General features: G+C 40.6%; 1 protein-coding gene across 4 annotated transcripts in view; it reads right to left on the reverse strand.

Annotated features, from left to right (window-relative positions):
* Positions 1–2516: 2516 nt before the first annotated feature.
* Positions 2517–22656, reverse strand: part of ENOX2 (ecto-NOX disulfide-thiol exchanger 2) — a 296553-nt gene continuing 276413 nt past the window's right edge. For all 4 annotated transcript variants that reach the window (XM_050777529.1, XM_050777527.1, XM_050777526.1 and 1 more), the window contains 5 exons: positions 16245–16426; positions 13668–13775; positions 10173–10281; positions 6672–6757; positions 2517–4066 (listed from right to left, as the gene is read on the reverse strand). In XM_050777529.1, the coding sequence (XP_050633486.1) occupies positions 3935–4066; positions 6672–6757; positions 10173–10281; positions 13668–13775; positions 16245–16426 (617 nt within the window). In that variant the 3' untranslated portion in view covers positions 2517–3934. The remainder of the gene's footprint in view (positions 4067–6671; positions 6758–10172; positions 10282–13667; positions 13776–16244; positions 16427–22656) is intronic.

Below are 22656 nucleotides of genomic sequence, written 5' to 3' on the forward strand. Positions count from 1 at the left end.
AACTTTTACGGCTTTGGCTAAAGGGTGAAAAACTTAAGTTCAGTGTGTTGCAGCTACCCTTCTAGGTTTTTGAAGGCAGGGGCCAGCCGTACTCCTTTTGTGTCCCACTGTGCCTGACAGTGTTTGGGACAGAGTAAATGTTTGGAGTATGTATAAACAGCTGAATTTCGTCTTGAAGTCCAGCAACATGATGTGGCCGTACAGTTCTATGTATGAACACAAAAACATTTTTTTTTTTTTTTTTTTCTGGAGACAGGCTCTCACTCACTCTGTTGCCCAGATTGGAGTGTAGTGGAGCGATCTTGGCTCACTGCAATCTCTGCCTCAAGCGATTCTCCTGCCTCAGCCTCCCACATAGCTGGGATTATAGGTGCCCGCCACCACGCCTGGCTAATTTTTGTATTTTTAGTAGAGATGGGGTGGGGGGGTGGGGGTCTCACCATGTTGGCCAGGCTGATCTCGAACTCCTGACCTCAAGTGATCTGCCTGCCTTGGCCTCCCAAAGCGCTGGGATCACAGGTATGAACCACCACTCCTGGCCCACAAAAACATTTTTTTAAATGTGGGTAAGGTCATGAACTTTGGTTGAATCACAATCATACCTCTTATTGAGAACTCACTATGGGCCAAGCACTGGTTGAGCAATTTGCAGATGCTACCTCATTGACTCTTTCCTACCATTCTGTGAGGTAGGTACTATTTCTTCTTAATTTTGTCTATAAGAAAATTGAAGCTCTCGTTGTGTCCATGTAACTTGCCTGAAGACACACAGATAGAGACTTTGGGCATCGCGACTACCTAATAGGTGCTCAGCAGATGGTAGCAACTGTGGTAGAAAATGAAGCCATATCTACCTGATGTACCATCTAAGACAGCTGAGAATCCTAAGGGCTCACATAGTTCTACTGGGCAAGTTAAAAGTTCTTGTGCATTTATGCTATCTTTTCAAATAATACAGTTTCTTCTGCCTTATATGAAAAGCATACATTTTTGGGCCAAAATTAAAAAAAAAAACCTCTATGTAACTTGAATACAGATGTGTCTTTAATTTTCTATGAAAAATAACTTTCATTTGCATTGAAGACATTTAACAAGCAACTTGGTAATAAAAAAAGTCAGATTTAGAGATGTCACAGGACTAGGGAAGGAGATGAAAAAATCATTTATAAAATAAAATAAAGCTTCTATTCATTATTATATTGAAGAAACGCTAACTACTGTATCTCATAAACATAACAAAACAGCATTATTTCAAAATTCTGGAGGAGCAACAGAACCATAAATAGCACTGGGACTTTGTAGGAAAAAGCGGCTTCATTAATAGATTTCTATGATGGATGAAAAGGTTTGTGAGAGATGGTATGTGCCACAATTTGATTGTGTAATGTAATGCACATTCATATCTATATATCTCTATATATCTATGCTTATTTATATATAGATATATATGAGAGATATCTATTTATTTTAAGGAATTGGCTCTTGCGATTATAGGTGCTGGCAAGTTAAGAGATTTGTAGGGCAGGCCAGCAGGCTGGAAGTTCTGGCAGGAGTTGGATGTCGCAGTTTTGAGTCCAAAGGCAGTCTCGAAGCAGAATTCCCTCCTCAGGCAACTTCAGTCTTTTCTCTTAAGGCCTTCAGCTGATCAGATGAGGTCCACCCATATGATAATGGGTAACCTGTTTTACTCAAAAGTCTACTGGCTTAAATGTTAATCACATCTAAAATATACCTTCACAGCAATATCTAGACTGGTGTTTGACCAAGCAACTCGGCACTACAACCTAGCCAAGTTGCCACATACAATTAACCATAACAACTAGTATATTCAAGCAAACTGGGAGGAGTCTATCTAAACTGGCAGGAGTAACAGAAACAGACAATCTGCGATGTAAGTTGATTAAGTGAAGGAGAGTAAGGTGTTTAGGTGTGGCAGCTGTTGCTTTAAACAATTTTTTTAATGTATTAATATCATGGTAAGGAGTTTGATTTTTTTCTTTTATTTTTTAAGTGCCGGGGTACATGTGCAGGATGTGCAGGTTTGTTACATAGGTGAACGTGTGCCATGGTGGTTTGCTGCACCTCAACCCATCACCTAGGTACTAAGCCTGGCATGCATTAGCTCTTTTTCCTACTGCTCTCCCCTAAAAATTAATTTATTTAAACAAGAAATAACTGTAAGTGGAAAGTTTCCCTGATTTCATAGATATTATTAAAATTAGGTATTCCAAGAGCCCCTGAGACGGATGAAACAAAGCCTTCCGTAGTGTTGATGAGAGATGCATCAGTGAGGGAGCCAGTGTAAAATGAACCCTAGCTTCCTGCTGGTGCCACAGCAGGGTGCTTGAGGGGAAAGCCAGTTCGCAGCATGAACGGGCTGCGGTGGAACCCTATTTCCAGTTGTCAAGGCAGGCTTGGCATCTTTTTCCAACATCCTAGTAACCCAAAGGAAGGAACTGAGATAACTACTAATGGATTACTTAGAGAGAAAGTCATTAAAAACAGGACACAAAACGGAGGTATAAAAAGGAATATTTATCTTTTAAAAATACAACTTTGAACACTACTGGCATTTCATTTACAAAGTATTTTCGTGAAATACTCTCCATTGGCTTTGCTTACTCAGTACATTCTTTTATCTTCAATTGAGACTCAAGCGGGGGTATGCTTGCATTATTATAAGAACCACAACCACCACCACACACAATAAAGACCATCTCTGCCTCAGGATATTTGCCCCAAACCTTCATCCTCTCCGTTTCCTTTCCACCAAGCAGCAGTTTCTGAATGGTCCACTCACATGCTGCCATTGCGATTTGCCGATGGGCACTACAGAACTGGAGGTGTCTCTGGCAATCCGCACTCCAGGTGGAGCTGACTTATTTGCAGAAAGCCTCACAAACCCTGGCTCATTATTTATTCATTGATTCATTACTATTAATACTTACATCAAGTCTTTGCAAACATTCAGCATGAAGTAAACATAGTATTTACAGCAGTACACGGTTTGCAATTCAACACACTGACAACAGAAGCAAAGGGACCAAGAGACCGTAAGAAGGCCAGAGGGGAAAGAAAATTAACACAAATCCCTTCTGTCACTGTGTGCGCACGTGCGTGTGTTTGTGCGTGTGTGTCCACACATGAGCGTGTTTTAATTCACAGAAAACGGAACATGCCCTCCTTTAAAAGCAGACTATTTACAAGTGATTCTGAATAGCACGAACACATGCCAGTCATACTGGATACTTGCTTTCTGCAAACACATCTAGATGTACTTTTTACAATTCTGAAACAGATCTTTAATGTGATATGTTAGAGAAAATAACTTTGGAACATTTGTCAACTTTTGGTTCATAGTAATTTTGCAAAAAGCCACAAACCATGCTTTGTCATTTAAAAGGTGAACCTGGTCAGGCACCTTCTAGAAGACACTGATGTGTTATTTATTTACTAGTCTACTGGGGATTGGAAAGACAATGGCAGTTACACAGAGGACTTAGTGCTGCTCTCATTCCTTTCACCAGTAGCAACATTAATGTAAAGAGAAGTTTAGAAACACAAATCACATACAAATCATCAAAACATTTCAGTTAACAGTGTTTAAAAAAATACCAAAGTCTACAACAGTAGTACAGACACTGAAAACACTCCAAATACTGTTTAGCCTCAGGACTTTTGCAATATTTAAAGACAACCAATTGACAGAAAGGGGAGGAAGTTACAGCACTTGCGGTTTGAGGCAATTTCTCTTTAGGGCCTGTAGTTCGAGGTGCTGTCCTAGGATCCTTATTTTAACTCAAAAGATTTTCCAGGAATGAACTGACAAATTCAAAGGAACTTCCACTTGAAAACCATTAAAAATACAAATCACTTTCTATGCTTGTCCAACACATATTTATCTTCAGGATCCCAAGTTGTTAGGCAAAGAGATTTAGGTCAGCTTCAAGCCCTCGAAGCCACAGAATTTCCATCTCTTTTCCAGGCTGGCTCCAACTCCAGTCATTTCCTGCTTGAAGGTATGCTGGAGTCTACCCATGAGACACTCCACATCACTGGTGCAGATCTGTGGGACAGACAGAACATCTCCATTCAAAATCAGTTCTATTTTCCTAATGTTCTTTCCCAGTGTTTCCTACTTTAGAATGCTGATGTGTCTGTGTGTGTGTTGGGCGGGGCGGGGCGGGGCGGGGCGGGGCGGGGCGGGGGTGGGGGGCATTGAACCTCCTTCCGCTCCTTGCGCATTTGTGTGTGTTGGCAGAGTGGCTTCCAGCCAGCAGCGTTCCTCTGCTGTGACCATCAGACAGGGTCCGCTGAGTTGCTATTGGAAAGAGCTGGGGTCAGTCATGTGGAAAGGCCTGGGTTTGTAAGAAGCTGAATGATGGCTGCTCAGTGCTGGTGATGCTGTGTGCAGGTCCACTGAAGCTGCTGAGCCTTTTCGGAGGGGAGGAAGGTAGAAATGGCTGCCACCAGAGCAGAATCCCTCACAAATGCGTTAGTTCATAATGGAGAAGTAACAGGAATGGGGAAAGCTCTGTGTTCATACTTCTCTGCATTGTCTTTCTCTCCCCACTTCTCTCTCTGTCTCTCTCTCTCTTTCTCTCTCTCTCTCTCTCACACACACACACACACACACACACACACACACACACACACGCACCCCTCAATACGAAAACAAAAACAAATCTGTGGACTCCTTTAGGACTTGTTTTAGGTGGTCATCTTCACATTAGTAGAGTTAGTAAGTTACTCTCCTCACTATGAGCCTTGGCACCAGGGCTTGGGTAAAGAGCACCAGGGGATCCTGAAAGAAACCCAGAGTTGGCGCCACAATGAATGTCCCTGAAGCTGGAGGGAGCCCCAGTTCTGTTGGTATCACCTCAGGCTCTCTTTGGGAGGCCCTGGCACTACTCTGGCAGGAAGTCGCTAAGGGGGAGCTAGGCCTAGGCTAGGAGTGCAGTTATGCCTTCGTCCCAGTGCCGTATCCAGTCAAGTGAACGAAGCACATGCCAGGGTATCATATAGAGTAGAATCCCCATTTCAGAAAACATAGATAATGTGTATAGACATATACATTTAATATAGGTGCAGCACACTTGCAGGAAAGGGTCTGAAATCTGTGCCAAACTGTTAACAGTGGTTATCCTCGAGCAGTGGGATTGTGGGTGGTAACCTGCACTTTCCCTTTACTAGATTTCTATACGGCTTACATTTTAAAGATAATGTGCATGTATTATTTTTGTAAATTAAAAAAGCAGCAGATGGTTTTTACTGACACATAGTTCAATTTCATACCATTGCAATGGACTGCTTGGTCCTAGTATTCACATTGCATCCTCCCCTTCACTGCCAAATGGGCCATTTAATTGCAGAATAGCATCACTTCCCAGAGGGAAATGAGGGGGGAGTGCTAGCTAGAATGAAAGCAAATGCCATTGAAGAGGATGTATCACCACAGCTGGGATGTGGTTAGAACAGTAAGACTCCCAAGTGGGCCACTGCCTTTGTTAAGAGGACATATGCTTAAATGACTTAACATTTTGGACAGCACCTATATTCAATGGCACTTCGCGAAAGTCCCAGATCCTATGAAATAGGCAGTACAATTTATGGGCACATTTCCCTGAATGCTGCTTCTGAAAAAAAAAGTATCCTGAGCTGATTCATTCTGAGGAGTCAAGAGTCCTCTCCAGCCTCTTAGAGGCATCCTTGATTTCCTAGGGAATTAGCACTTACCCCTGCTCCAGATGCCCTAGGAGTTCCCCCAAAGGATAGCATCCAGAGAAGGAAATGGACCATGAGATCATCTGTGAGCAAATATTCAGTCTGTGTTACAGAGGCCCTCAGCTCTTTGCTCTATCTTTTTTTTTTTTTTTTTGCTCCTGCCTCCCTTGTTTTGTAATAGACAATAGCAGGGGTGATGGTGGGAGAGGTGGATGGTGTAAGACTTCCCATTTTGAAAATGAACATTGGCTAAAGCTAAAAACCCAGGACAAAAGTTTGATGGGGCCGGGTACGGTGGCTCATGCCTTAATCCCAGCACCTTGGGAGGCCAAGGCAGGTGGCTTGCTTGAGTCCAGGAGTTCGAGGCCATCCTGGGCAACGTGGTGAAACCCTGTTTCTATAAAAAATACAAAAATTAGCCAGGCATGGTGGCATGCGTCTGTAGTCCCAACTACTCAGGAGGCTGAGGTGGAAGGACTACTTGAGCCCATGAGGTTGAGGCTGCAGTGAGCTGTGATCTCACAAATGCACTCCAGCCTGGGCAACAGAGTGAGACCCTGTCTCAAAAAAAAAAGTTTGATGGGTAAGAAAGCTGATATGGATTGGTTTGCAGCTTATAGGTAAATTAAGAGAAAAGAGGAAAAATCTTCTAAGATGTATGTTTGAAAAAGGATGGTCAACTTATTCAAGTTTGCCTGAGACTGCCCTGGTTTTAACATCGAAAGTCTCAAGTCCCAGGAAACTCTTCAGTACCCAGCAAACCAGGACACACGGTCATCCTACTTGCAAGAGGGAAGCTCTGCTCTGAATCACAGTGAGAGAGCAGGTGAGGGAAACTTCCTGAAAGCAGTAACTAATGACCTATTTATGCTTGAGGAAAGTCAGGTTACCTGTTAACAAAGAACTCCACACATCCCGTTGCATCCCCATTTTAGGCCCCCATATACCTTATTATCAAGACGGTGCAAGTAGGAACAGATGTATTCAATGCTTGCTCCAAATGGGTGAACATGAAGGAATGTGGAGATAATCCCTACAGAGACAAGAGCATGGAGGTTATACTTGAGCCTTGTATTCCTCGAGGTTCCACATGACAGTGAATAGTAAGCGCTGACTCATATGTACAACATAAATATACTGGACACTATTCTAAGTTTACACGTATCTTACTCATTTAATCTTTATAATAATCCCATGAGGTGGGTATTGTCATCCCCATTTCACAGCTGAGGACACTGACGCACTAAAAGTGTAAGCAACTTGTCCAAGGTCATACAGCTGGTAAGTGGCAGAGCTGGCATTTGAACCCGGACAGTCATATACTGCCTCTTACTGTGCTGTATCACATGTAGAAAAGCTGGCATTTGAGGAGTCACTTTCATTGTTTGTGATGGCTAAACATTGTCTGAATTCAAGGATTTTATAATGAATTTACACTGTGCTGGGCTTTTGCAGTTCCTTCACAGTCTTTAGACTTTAGCCTCTTAGGTGTTAATAATGCCTTGCTGTTGTGGTAAACGTACAAATCATGTACTTTCCTGATTAACCTTGTGCCTCTCACAAGAAAGTCTGCTGATTGTATTTGGGTATTATTTTGTGAATAGCTCTGTAAAGAAAAGCCAAACATTTCATTCACGGCTAACTCAAGTGGTCACTAGCATTCTGAGCTTAGAGCCTCGAATCTCCTTGTGTAACAGAATTCTTATAGCAGTTTACAGCCTCCAGGAATGCCCCTGATTTCCACTTAGCCTGACTCTGGGGTGACTGGCAGCTTCACATGCTGCCTTGATTGTTCTGGCCATTAGGTTAATTGTTCTAATACTTCTTTCTCTGGCAACAGGTGGAAAATAAATTGCTCAAAAGTATAATATTTCTTTCTTTCAATTTGTTTTGAGTTCACCTCCTTTCATAAGATCTTAAGTGCATCAAATAGACCCAGAATTGAGTTTGTTGAAAATTGCCAGGAAATAAAAGCAAAATTTGATTTGGTTTCTAAACTACAACTTGTCTGTCCCTTTAAGAGGCTGACAAAAGACTAACACAGGTTTAAATTGGTGTTTGAAGTTCAATCAAGGGGGTAAGTTGGAGAGGGGTTCCAGAAGGAACTGATGGCAGGGCTCAAAATCTGTTCAAAAGGGATGCTATTACTTAGAACATTACTTTATTCTTAAATGGCTAGGTAAATTGAAGTTCTAAACACTGATTCTGGCTGAGAAACTTAAATTCTGAAGAAGACATTCCATGTTTGAAGAAATTCTAGATGTCCTGGCCAAGAAAGGCTGTCAAATGCCAAGAAATAACTCCAGAGGTTTAAAAACAAGCGATTTTGTGGGTTCACACCCAAAAAGCTGATTGAAAAATAGATTTTCCTTTCTCTGTGCCAGCCCAAGACTACCTTCTTGAAAAAACAAAACAAGAAACACTTATTTTAAGAATCTTTTTTTTCTAGGACTATCCATTCACAGAGGCTTCCTTCTATCCCCAGCATTTCTCTGACAGGTCTCCCTGTTGCCATGCCAATTTGTTAAGAACTTGGAAGACGTTAATAAGTTGTAATAAGTTGTCACTTTTCTTGAAGATTCAATGGCAGGTCCCCCTGTGCATCTTTATTAACATATCAAAGTGTTAAATCTGAGGATAATACCCATTACCAAAGGAGGCAGACATATCTTAAAAATATGCAGAAGCCAGTCAGTGTGGAGGGCTTTTGAGACTAGAGTGGGGCTACTGTATAGCTCAGCTTCCTAGATGGCAGCTGGGATTATCTGCTGTGGCCCAAGACCAGTCACTCTTAAATGATTAGCCCCTCTTAAATATTTTACAGCCTCAATCTGCCACTGTTCTCCAAATGGAATATAAAGTTAGCCAGCATTGGTTAATAGCGCTGTGAAGTGTAAAATGTTTTCTACTTACTGAGGGCTTACTATGGACCAGGGACTATGCTAAGTGATTTAGGTGAGTTACTGTATTTAATACTCACAACTGCCCTTTTGGGTCGGTAATATCATTATGTCCATTTTGCAGATGGAGGAACTGAAGCTCAGAGAAGAAATGGTGGGGTCAAGATGGGAAGCCAGGTCTGTCTGATTCTTTAAACATTTGTGCCATCTTGCTTTTCTGAATGACTTTTTACAGAGAGCAATGCTAGCATGAACCTCATCAAAGCCCACTAGCGTCCAACACACCGCAGCTTCCTGAGTCATCTGCCACTGTGATATAATCAAAAAATAAATATCTGGTCTTTGTCCCTGGTCCCCAGGGCACACAGCTCCTAAAACCCTTGGAATTTCTGGAGTGATAAGAGTTAAGATGACGGGTAGCTGGGGGCCCCTTATAGCTTTAGAATTGGGGCTGGCCATCAGAAAGACTTAGGCATGATCAGAGAGTTGGAACATCAGGGAGGAGAGAGTGGCTGGAGACTGAGTTAATCACCAATAGCCAGTGATTTCATCAATCATGCCTATATAATGAAGCCTCCATAAGAACTCTGAAACGATGGGGTTCAGAGGGGTTTCTGGTTGGCAAACACAACAAGATACACACCCAAAAAGGTATAGAAACTCCGCATACCCCTTCGAAGTACCTTGCTCTATATACCTCTTCCATTGTATCCTTTATACTAAATCGGTAGGAGTAAGTAAGGTACTTTCCTGAGTTCTGTGAGCCACTCTAGCAAATTATCAAACCTGGGGTGGGTATTGTGGAAACCCCTGACTTTGTAGCCAAATCAGACAGAAGTAGAGGATACTTGGAGACCCTATATTTGAGACTGGCATCTATAGAGAGGGCAGTCTTCCGGGACTGAGCCCTTAAACCCATGGAGTCTAACGTTAAACTCTAACTTTGGGTAGTGAGTGTGAGAACGGAATTCAACTGTAGGACACCCACTTGGTATTGAAGAGTTGGAGATGTAGTGTTGGAAAAGACACCATGCATCTGGTGTCAGGAGGTTAAAACAAACAAACAAACAAACAAACAAACAAACAATCCCTTGTCATTTGGTGTCAGAAGTGTAAAAATAGCTTAGTTAGTAACCTGGAAAAACTTGCCTATACTTGCTCCAGAGGCTCTCTGGAAAAGCTCTCTGCCAAGTAGGGTCTGCACTAGCCCCCTGAGTGGACATGAGAGGGCTTATCTATCCTTGCACAGATATTTAAAAAAAATCTACAGTGTGTTTCTCCAGCTGACCCCTCTTAGCTTAGTGCTTGTACTGACATGCTTGACTGCTTGACATGGCAGTGGCTACAAGGAGTGTGAGGGGGGCTGGCAGCTGCTGTTAAATTTGGAAATTTGTAGTTGTTCTTAACCTATCATCTTCAGAACTCTGAGTTCTTGCGCTGCCATGCTTCATAAATGCTTGATGTGTGCTTGTTAATCTTAGGTAAAGCCCTCCCCTCCTCCATTGTACCCAGGCATTGTACGTGGCATGTGTGCATTAGCTTCCTTACCCACTAGCAGTGCTTCACGTTCAGATTTGATAGGACTGCTGTTCATGGTCTTCTCAAGAGGGTATTCGCTATCCTGGTTTGATGCACACAGCCTAGAAGCACAGCTTTCCTGTGGACACAACATGCTTCCCAGGTCAGTTCACTTTATTTGGCAATAGAGTTGGTTTCAATTAACTACACAACAGGTAACTTAACTCAGGACTATAAAAGCAATACTGTTCAATTTAGATTACTGAATGGGAGGGAAAACATCATAAATTACAAAAGCATCACAGATATTCCAAAGCTTATTTTTAGGGCTCCAAAACACAGAAACATTTAAACATTTACCTTCACCAGTTTTTTTTTTTTTTTTTTTTTCTGCCTTCATCTTGACTTTATACAAGCAATCTGGGCAACTAGACCCAACATTTATGGTATACTAACAAGATGCTAGGCACTGTTAGATAAGTGTTATCTCCATTCTACAGATGATGAAAGTGAGGCTCAGGTAAATTGACTAAGATCACACTGCAAGGAAGTGGAGCCAGGATTTCATCCCACTGTTAAAAGGACCATTTTTTTTTTTTTTTTACAGTTTTAGGTCCACACTCTGTTAATGGTAAGTCCCATCTCAACGGAGAATCTACATTGGCTACATTGCCAATCCACTGATAGTTAATAAACTGTTGGTTTTTGGACTAAAACTTAGAGCTTTCTTTCCACTCATAGTTAACCAACTGTTGGTTTTTGAACTAAAAATTAGAGTTTTCATTTTTTCATTTACTACTCTCTCTCTCTCTCTCTGATAAGGACATTATCAGTTAGAATATTCCTGACTTTACAGCAAGAAATGCCCATGACAAAAAATAGCATTAGTCAATGGCCTTCTTTGTTGTGGAAAATTTTTCTCTTTCAGAGTGTAGCAGGAAGGTTTCATAAGAGAAACTCAGGTGAAATCCATGACCAGCAATCAAACTGAAAAATACCTCCAGACCTTTCATGGCTCTTTCTTTCTCTCTTTGGGTACTGAGAATATCTTTTCTGTTATTATAAATGTGAAGGAAAAGCTTTCAGAAGAAGGAATAAAAGAAATCACTGCTTCTTTTACTGCTGAAAAGAAAATGCTGCTGAAATGCTCCTTGGGGGGGCAGATCATGGCTGACTCAGATGCATTTTCACTTCTTCCTTTCCACAAACCCTTAGCAGGGACAGGATTCCTTCTGTTTTCTTTAAAGATGTCTTCAAAGCTTCCAGGATGCTGTCTCTGAGTGAAATGAATGGTCTATGCCGCAAGACATGTTGTTTTGTGAATTTACAGGCTTCCTAGCTGTAGTCAGAGGGGAACCCTTTCTTGATGACCTACTCAATCTTTGGCCTTTAGAATTCAATCCAGGCAGTAACCATTATGCCAAGTTTGATTTAAACTACTAGCTCATTTCTAAGCCACGGGCTTCACATCTGCTTCTGACCCCCTTAAAACATTAAATGATATGGTAAGCCGTTTCTTAAGTGTGAGAGTTTAACAGATTGGGGTTGATTTAAGATGTGAAAATATTCTGGGAAGTTTTAGCCATCTTGAATAGAACTGCAGCCTTACTTAAACCTGACTTCAATTTTATTATAGCTGGCATTTAAAAAATTAGAAGGTACATTGAAGGGATGCTTATCACCTTGAATTTTACTAGCAGATTCAAAGAGCTTAGTTCTTTCCGCAGTAAGACAGACATAAGTCACATTGTTATATTGCAAAACACTGTAGCTTACTGTCAAGAAACCCAAACAAAAGCAAATAAAAAAAGAGATGCCTCCTCACCAAAACTTACTGCTTTCCTTTCAACCTGAAATTATTTTTGCAGTCTAATGTGATGGTACTTTGCTTCCTAACCTAATTGTGTCAGGTTGAAATATTTGGTCACAAATCAGCTTCCCAGAGAAGATCAGTTTATAATGAACTGTCATGAATTTCTCTAAAAGAACCTTTGCTTAAAATAACGGGGAAAAACATATTTTGACTCACTGTTTTTTTGGATTATCAGTTGGATCTTTTCCCCGTCCTCATCAGCCAACACTTCACGGTCTATTCAGTTTCCAAATGGGAAACACTTGTCCTTAGGCACAATATGGTAAGTTTCTTCTATGCCATTTGACCTCTTACCTCTTACTTCTTTAAATGAAATACTTTACAAACCAGAAAGCTACTTACACAAAAAAATGTCCTTAGGTCAAATTGTGATGTCAATCCTGAAGAGCAATTCTAAGCATAATGTCATGAGCATAACCCCATGTCTATCTACAGTCTTCTGGCTACATAATCCATTTTATGCAGGAAGCAAAATGTGGCAGCTCTGGGACATTTTAGAAGCCCTGATGGTATGAGGAAAGTCCTGATAAGTAGAGCAGCTTTGGCGCTTTTCAATTAAATGCTTGATAAATGAATTTCTCTGGGATTATGCTTGTTTCTTTAATAGTGCCCACAAAACTGGAACGTGAGTTGGTTTTATGAAGTGGAAGAATTAAAAGCACGTTGCAAATGGCCTCTAGAAGAAAACACTTTCAATCATTTGTTTCAACTACACCAAGGTTGCCAGTTCTTAATGGCACTCTAGGGGAAGGCACTGTGCTGGTAAACACACTCAGGGCCTGTATGCACTGCATCTTCCTGAGCTGAGAACAGAAGATAAAGAGAATATGTTCTTGAGGAACTGTATCACTGTTGATTTCTGACTCTCGGTCCAAGCTCCTAATCTTCTCTTCCTTTAGAGATATCAAAACAAGAAAGTTCTGGTCAATGGGCTTCCCTTTTCAGAGGATAACGTCAGCTGAATATTGATGCATCAAGGAGATTGGAGAGGTTGACTTTACACACCTGGAATAGAATGGGCACCTGATTCATGGTTGTGATATACGATTCCATCCAGATGTTAGACTCTCTGGTCCTCATTGGTGGTTCTTATTGCTGAGAGCTCTCACTTGATAAAGTCCCATCTTGGCTTCTAGCTTTAGAATACTGTGTCTCATTTTTTTCCCCAAGGTTTCCCTCTTCTTGGTATTGGCTATTCCTCTCATCTGCAGTTGCTCATTATTACACTAAATTGACTAGCTGCAAAGAAATGCCAATGTGCTAGCTGCACTTGTGTTTCTTCCTTTAATGAGATGCTTGATTAAAGGTACTTTGTGTCACATGAGTTTTCTATGTTGCTATTTGCTTGACAAGATGAAGCAGGGAAGAGGTGTGCACTCTGGTGGTCTCCAAGACAGAAGACTGAGGAATTTTAGGGATGAACCGACTACTTATTCATTGAAAGGTGTACACTCCAGAACCCTTAGAAATGCCAAGGACTCATACCTAAAAGCAAAGCCCTTAGTATAAGAATTACCCCTGAGAGGGGCTTTTAATCTCCAATCAGCCAAACATTCCCCATCGATTTTAGAGCATAACTTCCAGGGCATTTTCATTGTCACTGAAAAGTAGGTAAAGGGGCAAGGAAAAAGGTTCACTTAGGGCGCATGTACCTTTTCCTTAAGATTTTCCAACATTTTTTCCACCTGTAACTTGTCATCTTTGAGTTTTTCAAGTTCAGCTTCTTTCTTTTTATATTCCTCTTGGACTTTGAGTAGATGCTATAAGAAAGACCAAAGACAATCAATTTATGAATTATGGAGCCACACTTCATTTAAAATCCCTGGCTGAATTTAGATATATCAGGTGGGCCTGCCTCACTTTCCTCCAGCACACACGACCATTTTTCCATAAAGAGATTGGGCAAATCAAGATATTTTCACTTTACATTATTTTATCTGGCTCTTAAGAAATTCCTTTGAACTTGTTAATATTTGAGAAAGGTCCTGAGAAACTAACTGATCCAGTCACTTAACTTCTTCCCTATTCTGGGCGGGGGTCAAAGTAGGGTGCAGTTAATACTGTGTGGGCAATGTTTTGATTGCTGCATAGAAGTAAATGTAATGTTGTAAAGCATTCTTGCAAATAGCCATTTGCCAAGCCAAGTTCAATTTCTATGAGGAAAGTAGTAAAGAATCCAAATTTTACATATGTTAGTTTCCATATAAGTAGGCAGGAAGCTATATTTAGCTAATTACTAATAATTTCATTACTAATAATTTCAACAAATAATATTTATTTGAGTGCCTAATACGTACTAAGCATTGTGCTAAGGGTTTTATATGCACGGTCTCAATTAAGCCTCACAATGACCCTATGTTACTATGATCCCTAAGGCTAGGAGAGGTTAAGTGGCTTCCCTAATGCCATTCAGATAGTCAGTAGCAGAGCTGGGATTTAAAAGCAGGTTGGGTCAACCCCAGAGTTCATGTCCTTACACACCTTATTATACTATACATCTTTTGAGATAAGATGGGAGAAATTATTTCATCGTTTACAAGGCATTTTTTTTCAATACAAAATAATCAAAACGAGTGAAATTATTTTTAAGAGGTAGAGACCTAATTCTCACTGAGGTCTTTGAAGTGATGAAACAAAATAAAATTTCATCATTTTTGAATTTCATTTAAGTAGCAGAACTATCCTTATGTGAAATGGTTTGAAAATCAAAGAGGGGGCTGGGCGCGGTGGCTCAAGCCTGTAATCCCAGCACTTTGGGAGGCCGAGATGGGCGGATCACGAGGTCAGGAGATCGAGACCATGCTGGCTAACACGGTGAAACCCCGTCTCTACTAAAAAATACAAAAAATTAGCCGGGCGAGGTGGCGGGCGCCTGTAGTCCCAGCTACTTGGGAGGCTGAGGCAGGAGAATGGCGTGAACCCAGGAGGCGGAGCTTGCAGTGAGCTGAGATCCGGCCACTGCACTCCAGCCTGGGCGACAGAGCGAGACTCCATCTCAAAAAAAAAAAAAAAAAAAGAAAATCAAAGAGGGGAAAAACAGCAACAACAAAAATATTTCCAAAGTCGTGCTTTTCAGAGGCTTGCAAAAGACCATTGGAAGGGCTAAAAAGCATGGTACAATGTACATTGTCAAAATTCTTTGAAGTGTAGGTGAGGAGGTGCATTTTTTCCATAGAAAGATCTATGATATAATTTACATGTTCTAATTAAACTCCATGGTGATGGTAAAAGGAAGGTGAGCATTACTTCACACATTTTGTTAACAGAAAAGGTGAAATATTAATGTCATATTACTTGTTGTATAGGAAGACAATGGTGGCAGAAAGAATAACTTAGGGTTCCTAGTGCCAGAATAGACCATTGTTCATGATTTGTAATTTCCAACCAGCAATTAGCTTTGCCCTAGATAATTTCAAGGCATACAGTTAAAAACTATCGCACAATTTAAGGTATAAGGACAATGGCTGGTAGTCTAGCATGACAGAAGACAACAGTGGCCTTACTCAGAGGCACTACTCCTTTACTATAGTGAAGGCAGCTGTTGATAACTTTTAAACTGTAGAATCACTGTGGTGATGGTTACATAAAACTCCTAGATGTTGAACATCTGCTACACTTCTGTGAATGCAATCACAGTTGGGTGCATTTATTTACTTTGCTTTTTACACTTTGAATTATGCACAGGTAAACTCATTCACATAAGTGACTGTTAATACAAAACAAAATAAAAACAAGTTGGTATTATGCGCTCAAAGCATTGACACTTAAAAACCTATAATGTACCTATTTCTACTCAAATCAAGGGTAGATTCCTGCCATTCCTTTTAAAAGGCTATATTTCTTGGTATTCTATCAACTAGATATGTGTTCATCAGCATTTTTTCATATCTAAATAATTGAGGTTCTTCGTAAAGACCCTGAGGCCCTGTCTAGATCCCTAAGTACCTTCTGAAGCATAAGGAAAAGATTAGATTATGTTCAGTGTAGTCTAATGTTAAATATTTTTCATTTAATGCTCATTCTTTGAAAATTGGCAATCCATTGCTATCTCTGTATTAACTGGAATATTTAATTAACCACAACAATAATTCCTTCCTCAGCCATGCCAGATAATATTACATCAAGAAGAAGAATAGGTTTGATATTCGATTTGCTTGCAGGGGACTCTTCTACAGGTGAGAAGCTGATGCTATTCTACCCAGAAGCTCAGAAAACCAAAATGCCTTTACCTGTTGCATTCCTTGCAGGGCTTGTTGCAGGAGTTTCAGTTGCTGTTCTTTGTTTGGGTCATCTTCTCTGTGGGCTTTGCCTTGTTCTTGCTTGAGCAGTTCTACTTCATTCCGGTAGGCATCGAGCTGCCAACGGAGGCTGTCATTTTCTTCCTTCAGAGCTTCTGCCTGTGATACTAAGGCTAAACAATCAATATAAAATATGAAACCATATATCCAGATTCATTTGTGGTTCATCTGAATACCACAAAAAGGTTGGTTCTTCCTCTTGATGAAGAACTTTAGGTTTGAGTTGGCCATGTCAGCAAGAGATGGACACAAAAGCACACAGGCCCGCTTTTATAAATGAACTAGGATTCCAACACACAAAAGTTCACATCATATTCCTCATTCTCCACCTCAGATATAACTAAGATATTTTGAGGTAACATCAATTTCTTTTATTTGAAATGTAGGAAATGGTAACAGCCCTGTAATAATAAAATACAGGACCAATTCCCTTGAACCGACAACTGCCTACACAATAATGTTGCTGACAGATGTTTTTAAAGAATGTAGCATTGAGAAACTTAACCTCAGAATTTCCTGCTGCTCCATAGCTTTGTATAAAGAGTCAGATTCTAACTTCAGTTACACTCATTTTATTTTTACTGAAAATGTAAGGGGGAGTAATGAAGAATCAAAGTAGTGCCAGAGGTTAGCAGGCTGGAAAGCAAATGCTGAGGGACACGGTTATGGGAGCACACAAATATGGGAGCCCGGAAAAGGAAATATGAGGCACAGATAGAGTTGTGTTAGTGAATATGCAATTGCATTTCAAGATTTCTTTCTTTCCTTCCTTCCTTTTTTTTCCTTTTCTTTTCTTTTTTTCTTTTTTTTTTTTCTTTTTTGACAGAGTCTCACTCTGTCGCCTAGGCTGAAGTGCAGTGGTGCCATCTTGGCTCACTGCAACCTCTGCCTCCTGGGTTCAAGCAATTCTCCTGCCTCAGCCTCCTGAGTAGCTGGGACTACAGGTGCCTGCACCATGCCTGGTTACTTTTTGTATTTTCAGTAGAGATGGGGTTTTGCCATATTGGCCAGGTTGGTCTCGAATTCCTGACCTTGTGATCCACCTGCCTCAGCCTCCCAAAATGCTGGGATTACAGGTGTGAGCCACCGCACCTGGCCCAAGATTTCTTAATATGCACGTTTTCATGTACTTCTTTTCAAATAACTGTTAACCAACAATTTGAAACACACACACACACACACATGACTATAGAATTGACTCGTCCCACAGAGGAAAGATAAATGTAAAAACTAAGACACAAGATTTCCAGTTTCCAGTCTGGCGTGTAAGGACATTTAGAAGCTGCCACTCTGTCGTAATAACAAGTAAAAAGCTGAACAACCTGAAAAATCAACAACTCTTTTTTATATTTGTTAGTGAAGTGAGGTTATAGGGCAAACAGCTGCCCCCAAAACAAAACTGGAGATACAGACAGGTGAATATAGAGAATCACAATTTACTGGACCAAAAACCCATGAGCAGAAACCTCCAGGGGACCCAGTCCTTGGGTAGGAAAACCTAAGCTGTAATTAAGCAATTGCTGGAGGCTGTGTGGACAAGTCTGTGAAATTAGCTTGGTGTGGTGGCACGTGCCTGTAATCCCAGCTACTCAGGAGGCTGAGGCAGGAGAATTGCTTGAGCCTGGGAGGCAGAGGTTGCACTGAGCTGAGATCGTGCCACTGCACTCCAGCCTGAGTGACAGAGCAAGACTCGGTCTCAAAACAAACAAACAAACACTCCAGGAGGACTCAATCATTGGAGAGCTCCCACACATTCGTAAGTTTTACCTCCAGGAGATATACCAGTTCCTCACAGTAAATATCAGAGAAAAATCTCATGTTTCTGACAGGGGAAGCGGAAAAGGAACAATTTTGAAATTGCAGACCATTTTGGTCTTCACAAGGCCTGCTCTCAGGAAAAACTATTTTAGCAGAGCCTAACAGACCTGGGGGAAGATAAATATTCAACTCCAGTCCCCTCCAGCCATCCTGTCCCACCAAAGGGGGTGTGTGTGTGTGTGTGTGTGTGTGTGTGCAGGGGGGTGGTGGTGGGAGTGGGATAAAACTGAGAAGCACTGGTGAAGTTCACAGTTCAGGGACACAGGTTCACCAAAAGACTGAGACCTAATCATAGAACTAGAGAATGCTTTCCCTTCCTCCATACCTTACCACCATATTACTAAAGGGCTACTTATGAGAGTTTCTTTCACCTAGTACATCATGCCCAGATTTTAACAAAAAAATTACAAGGCATACTAAACAATAGAAAACACAGTTTTAAGAGATACAGAAAACACCAGAACCAGATTCAGATATGGAAGAGATGCTGAACTTATCAGACTGATAATTTTTTTTAAAAAACTAGGATTAATATGCAATGGGCTTTAAAGAAAAAATTAGACAACATACAAGAACAGATGGATAATAAAAGCAGAAAGAAGAAATTCAAAGAAAGAATAAAATCAAATATTAGAGATCAAAAACACTAGTAGAAATGAAGAATGCCTTTGATGGGGTAACTATTAGACTGGACATAACTAAGGAAATAATCCCTGAGCTTGAGGATACGGCAATAGAAAATTCCAAAACTGAAAACCTGTCTTAGTCCGTTTTAACTGCTATAACCAAATACCACAAACTGGGTAGCTTATGAACAACAGGAATTTATTTCTCACAATTCTGGAAGCTTGGAGGTCCAAGATCAAGGTGCCAGTAGCTTTGGTGTCTGGTGAGGGCCTATTTCCTAGTTCATAGATGGTGCCTTCCACCTGTGTCCTCACATTAGGAAGGGACAAGTGGCTCTTTGGGGTCTCTTTTATAAGTGTATTAATCCCATTCATAAGGGCTCTGCCCTTATGACCTAATCACCTCTCAAAGGCCTCATCTACTAATAGCACATTGCTGATTAAGTTTCAATATGAATTTTGGGGGACACATACATTCAGACCATAGCAAAAACAAAAAGAAAAACAACAACAGATGCTGGCAAGGTTGTGGAGAAAAAGGAAAGCTTTTACACTGTTGGTGGGAGTGTAAATTACTTCAAAGACTGTGGAAGACAGTGTGGTGAATCCTCAAAGACCTAGATCCAGAAATACCATTTGACCCAGCAATCCCATTACTGGGTATACACCCAAAGTAATATAAATCATTCTATTATAAAGACACATGCATGTGTATGTTCACTGCAGCACTGTTCACAATAGCAAAGACATGGAATCAACCCAAATGCCCATCAATGATAGACTGGATAAAGAAAATGTGGTACATATACACCACAGAATACTATGCAGCTATTTAAAGGAATGAGAGCATGTCCTTTGCAGGAACATGGATGGAGCTAGAAGTCATTATCCTTAGCAAACTAACGCAGGAACAGAAAACCAAATACTGCATGTTCTCACTTATAAGTGGAAGCTGAATGATGAGAACACATAGACACATGGGAGGGAACAACACACACTGGGGATTGTTGGAGGGTAGGGGCTGGGAGGAGGGACAGCATCAGGAAAAACAGCTAATGCACACTGGGCTTATTACCTAGGTGATGGGGTGATCTGTGCAGCAAACCACAATGGCACACATTTAGCTATGTAACAAACCTGCACATCCTGCACATGTACCCCTGAACTTTAAATAAAAGTTGAAAATAAAAAAAGACTGATAAAAGTACATAACAGAATATCCAAGAACTATAGGACCACTACAAAAGGTGGAAACATGTGTAATGGGAATAGCTGGAAGGAGAAGAAAGAAAGAAACAGAAGCAATATTTGAAGCAATAATGACTGAGAATTTCTCCCAAATTAATGTCAGACACCAAACCATAGATCCAGGAAGTTCAGAGAACACGAGACAGGATTAAATGCCAAAAACCCCTTCTGCCTATGCATATCATATTCAAACTTAAGAAAATCAAAATAAAGAAAAAATCTTGAAAGAAACCACAAGGGAAACAAACACTTTACCTATAGAGGAGCACAAATAAACATTACATCTGCCTTCTTTTCAGAAATTGTACAAATAAAAAGTGGAATAAAATATTTATGGAGTTAAGAGAAAAAAAAATCAACAACCTAGAATTCTGTACCCTGTGAAATCTGGATCTACATAAAGAAAGGAAGAGTATCAAAGAATGAAAAAGTGAAGGTAAAATAAAAACTTTTGGCTGGGCGCAGTGGCTCATACCTGTAATCCCAGCACTTTGGGAGGCTGAGGTGGGTAGATCACCTGAGGTCAGGAGTTCAAGACAGCCTGGCCAACATGGTGAAACACCGTCTTTACTAAAAATACAAAAAATTAGCCAGGTGTGGTGGCAAGCGCCTGTAATCCCAGCTACTCAGGAGGCTAAGGCAGGAGAATCACTTGAACCCGCGAGGTGGAGATTTAGTGAGCCGAGATCACGTCATTCCACTCCAGCCTGGACAAGAAGAGCAAAACTCCGTCTCAAAAAACAAAACAAAACAAAAAAACAACAAAAAACAAAAAAACAACCCCCCCAAAAGTTTTATTTTTCTTCTTCTTAACTGATCTATTATAGCATATAACTTTTCAAAATAACAATAGCAACAATGTATTCATTTATGTATGCATAAATATGTATATACAGGTTGACAATCTATAATGCAAAATCCAAAATCTGAAATGCCCCCAAATCTGAAACTTTTTGTGTACCAACAAGATGCTCAAAGGTTATGCTCACGAGAAATGCTCACTGGAGTGTTTTGGATTTCGAATGTTCAGATTAGGAATGCTGAACCAGTAAGTACAATGCAAATATTCCAAAATCAAAAAAAAAAATAAATCCAACGTCAAAAAACTTCTGGTCCTAGGCATTGTGGATAGGGGATACTGAACTTGTATACAGGCAGGCCTCATTTTATTGCATTTAGCTTTACTGAACTTCACAGGCTTTTTTTTTTTTTTTTTACAAATTCAAGGTTTGTGGCAACCCTGTGTCAAGCGAATCTATTGGTGCCATTTTTTTCTGACAGCATGTGCTCACATTTTGATAATTCTCTGGGTCACATTTTGGTAATTATCACAATATTTCAAACTTTTTCATTATTATTGTACCTTTTATAGTGATCTGTGTTCAGTGATCTTTGACGTTACCACTGTAATTCTTTCGGGTGCCATGGATTGTGCCCATAGAAGACGGCAAACTTGGTAAATGTGTGTGTTCTGACTGCTCCACTGATCAGACAATCCCCCATCTCTCTCCCTCTCCTTGGGCTTTCTTATTCCCTGAGACACAACAATATTAAAATTAGGTCAATTGATACCCCTTTAGTGGTCTCTAAGTGTTCAAGTAAAAGGAAGTGTCACACGTCTCTCACTTTAAATCAAAGCTATAAATGATTTAGTGTGGTGAGGAAGGCATGTCAAAAGCCAAGAGAGGCTGAAAGCAGTGCCTTTTGCACCAAACAGTTAACCAAGTTGTGAATGCAAATGACAAGTTCTTGAAGGAAATTAAAAGTGCTATTCCAGCGAACACAAGAATGATAAGTAAGTGAAACAGCCTTATGGTTGATATGGAGAAAGTTTTAGTGACTTTCATAGAAGAACAAAGTAGCCACACATTCCCTTAAACTGAAGCCTGATCCAGAGTAAGGCCCTAACTCTCTTAAATTCTATGAAGGCTGAGAGAGGTGAGCTGAGGAAGCTGCAAAGAAAAAGCTGGAAGCTAGCGGAGGCTGGTTCATGAGGTTTAAGGAAAGAAGCCATCTCTATAATATAAAAGTGCAAGGTAAAGTAGTAAGTGGAGATGTAAAAACTGCAACAAGTTATTCAGAAAATCTGGCTAACACAGTTGATGAAAATGGCTACACTAATCAATAAATTTTCAATATAGACAAAACAGCCTTCTATTGAAATAAGATGCCATCTAGGATTTTCATACCTGGAGAGAAGTCAATGCCTGGCTTCAAAGTTTCAAAAAGTAGACTGACTCTTGTGAGGGGCTAATGCAGCTCGTGAATTTAAGTTGAAACCAATCCTCATTTACTATTCCAAAAATCCTAGGGCCTTAAGAATTATAATGAGGCTAGGCACAGTGGCTCACACTTGTAATCCCAGCACTTTGGGAGGCTGAGGTGGGTGGATCACGAGGTCAGGAGTTCGAGACCAGCCTGGCCAACATGGTGAAACCCCATCTCTACTAAAAATACACAAATTAGCTGGGCTTTGTAGCAGGTGCCTGTAATCCCAGCTACTCAGGAGGCTGAGGCAGGATAATCGTTTGAACCCGGGAGGCGGAAGTTGCAGTGAGCCGAGATTGCGCCACTGCACTCCATCCTGGGCAACAATAGCGAAACTCCATCTCAAAAAAAAAAAAAAAAAAAAAAAAAGAATTATGCTAAAT

Source organism: Macaca thibetana, chromosome X (genome assembly GCF_024542745.1).
Source record: "Macaca thibetana thibetana isolate TM-01 chromosome X, ASM2454274v1, whole genome shotgun sequence".
Taxonomy (NCBI): Eukaryota; Metazoa; Chordata; class Mammalia; order Primates; family Cercopithecidae; genus Macaca; species Macaca thibetana.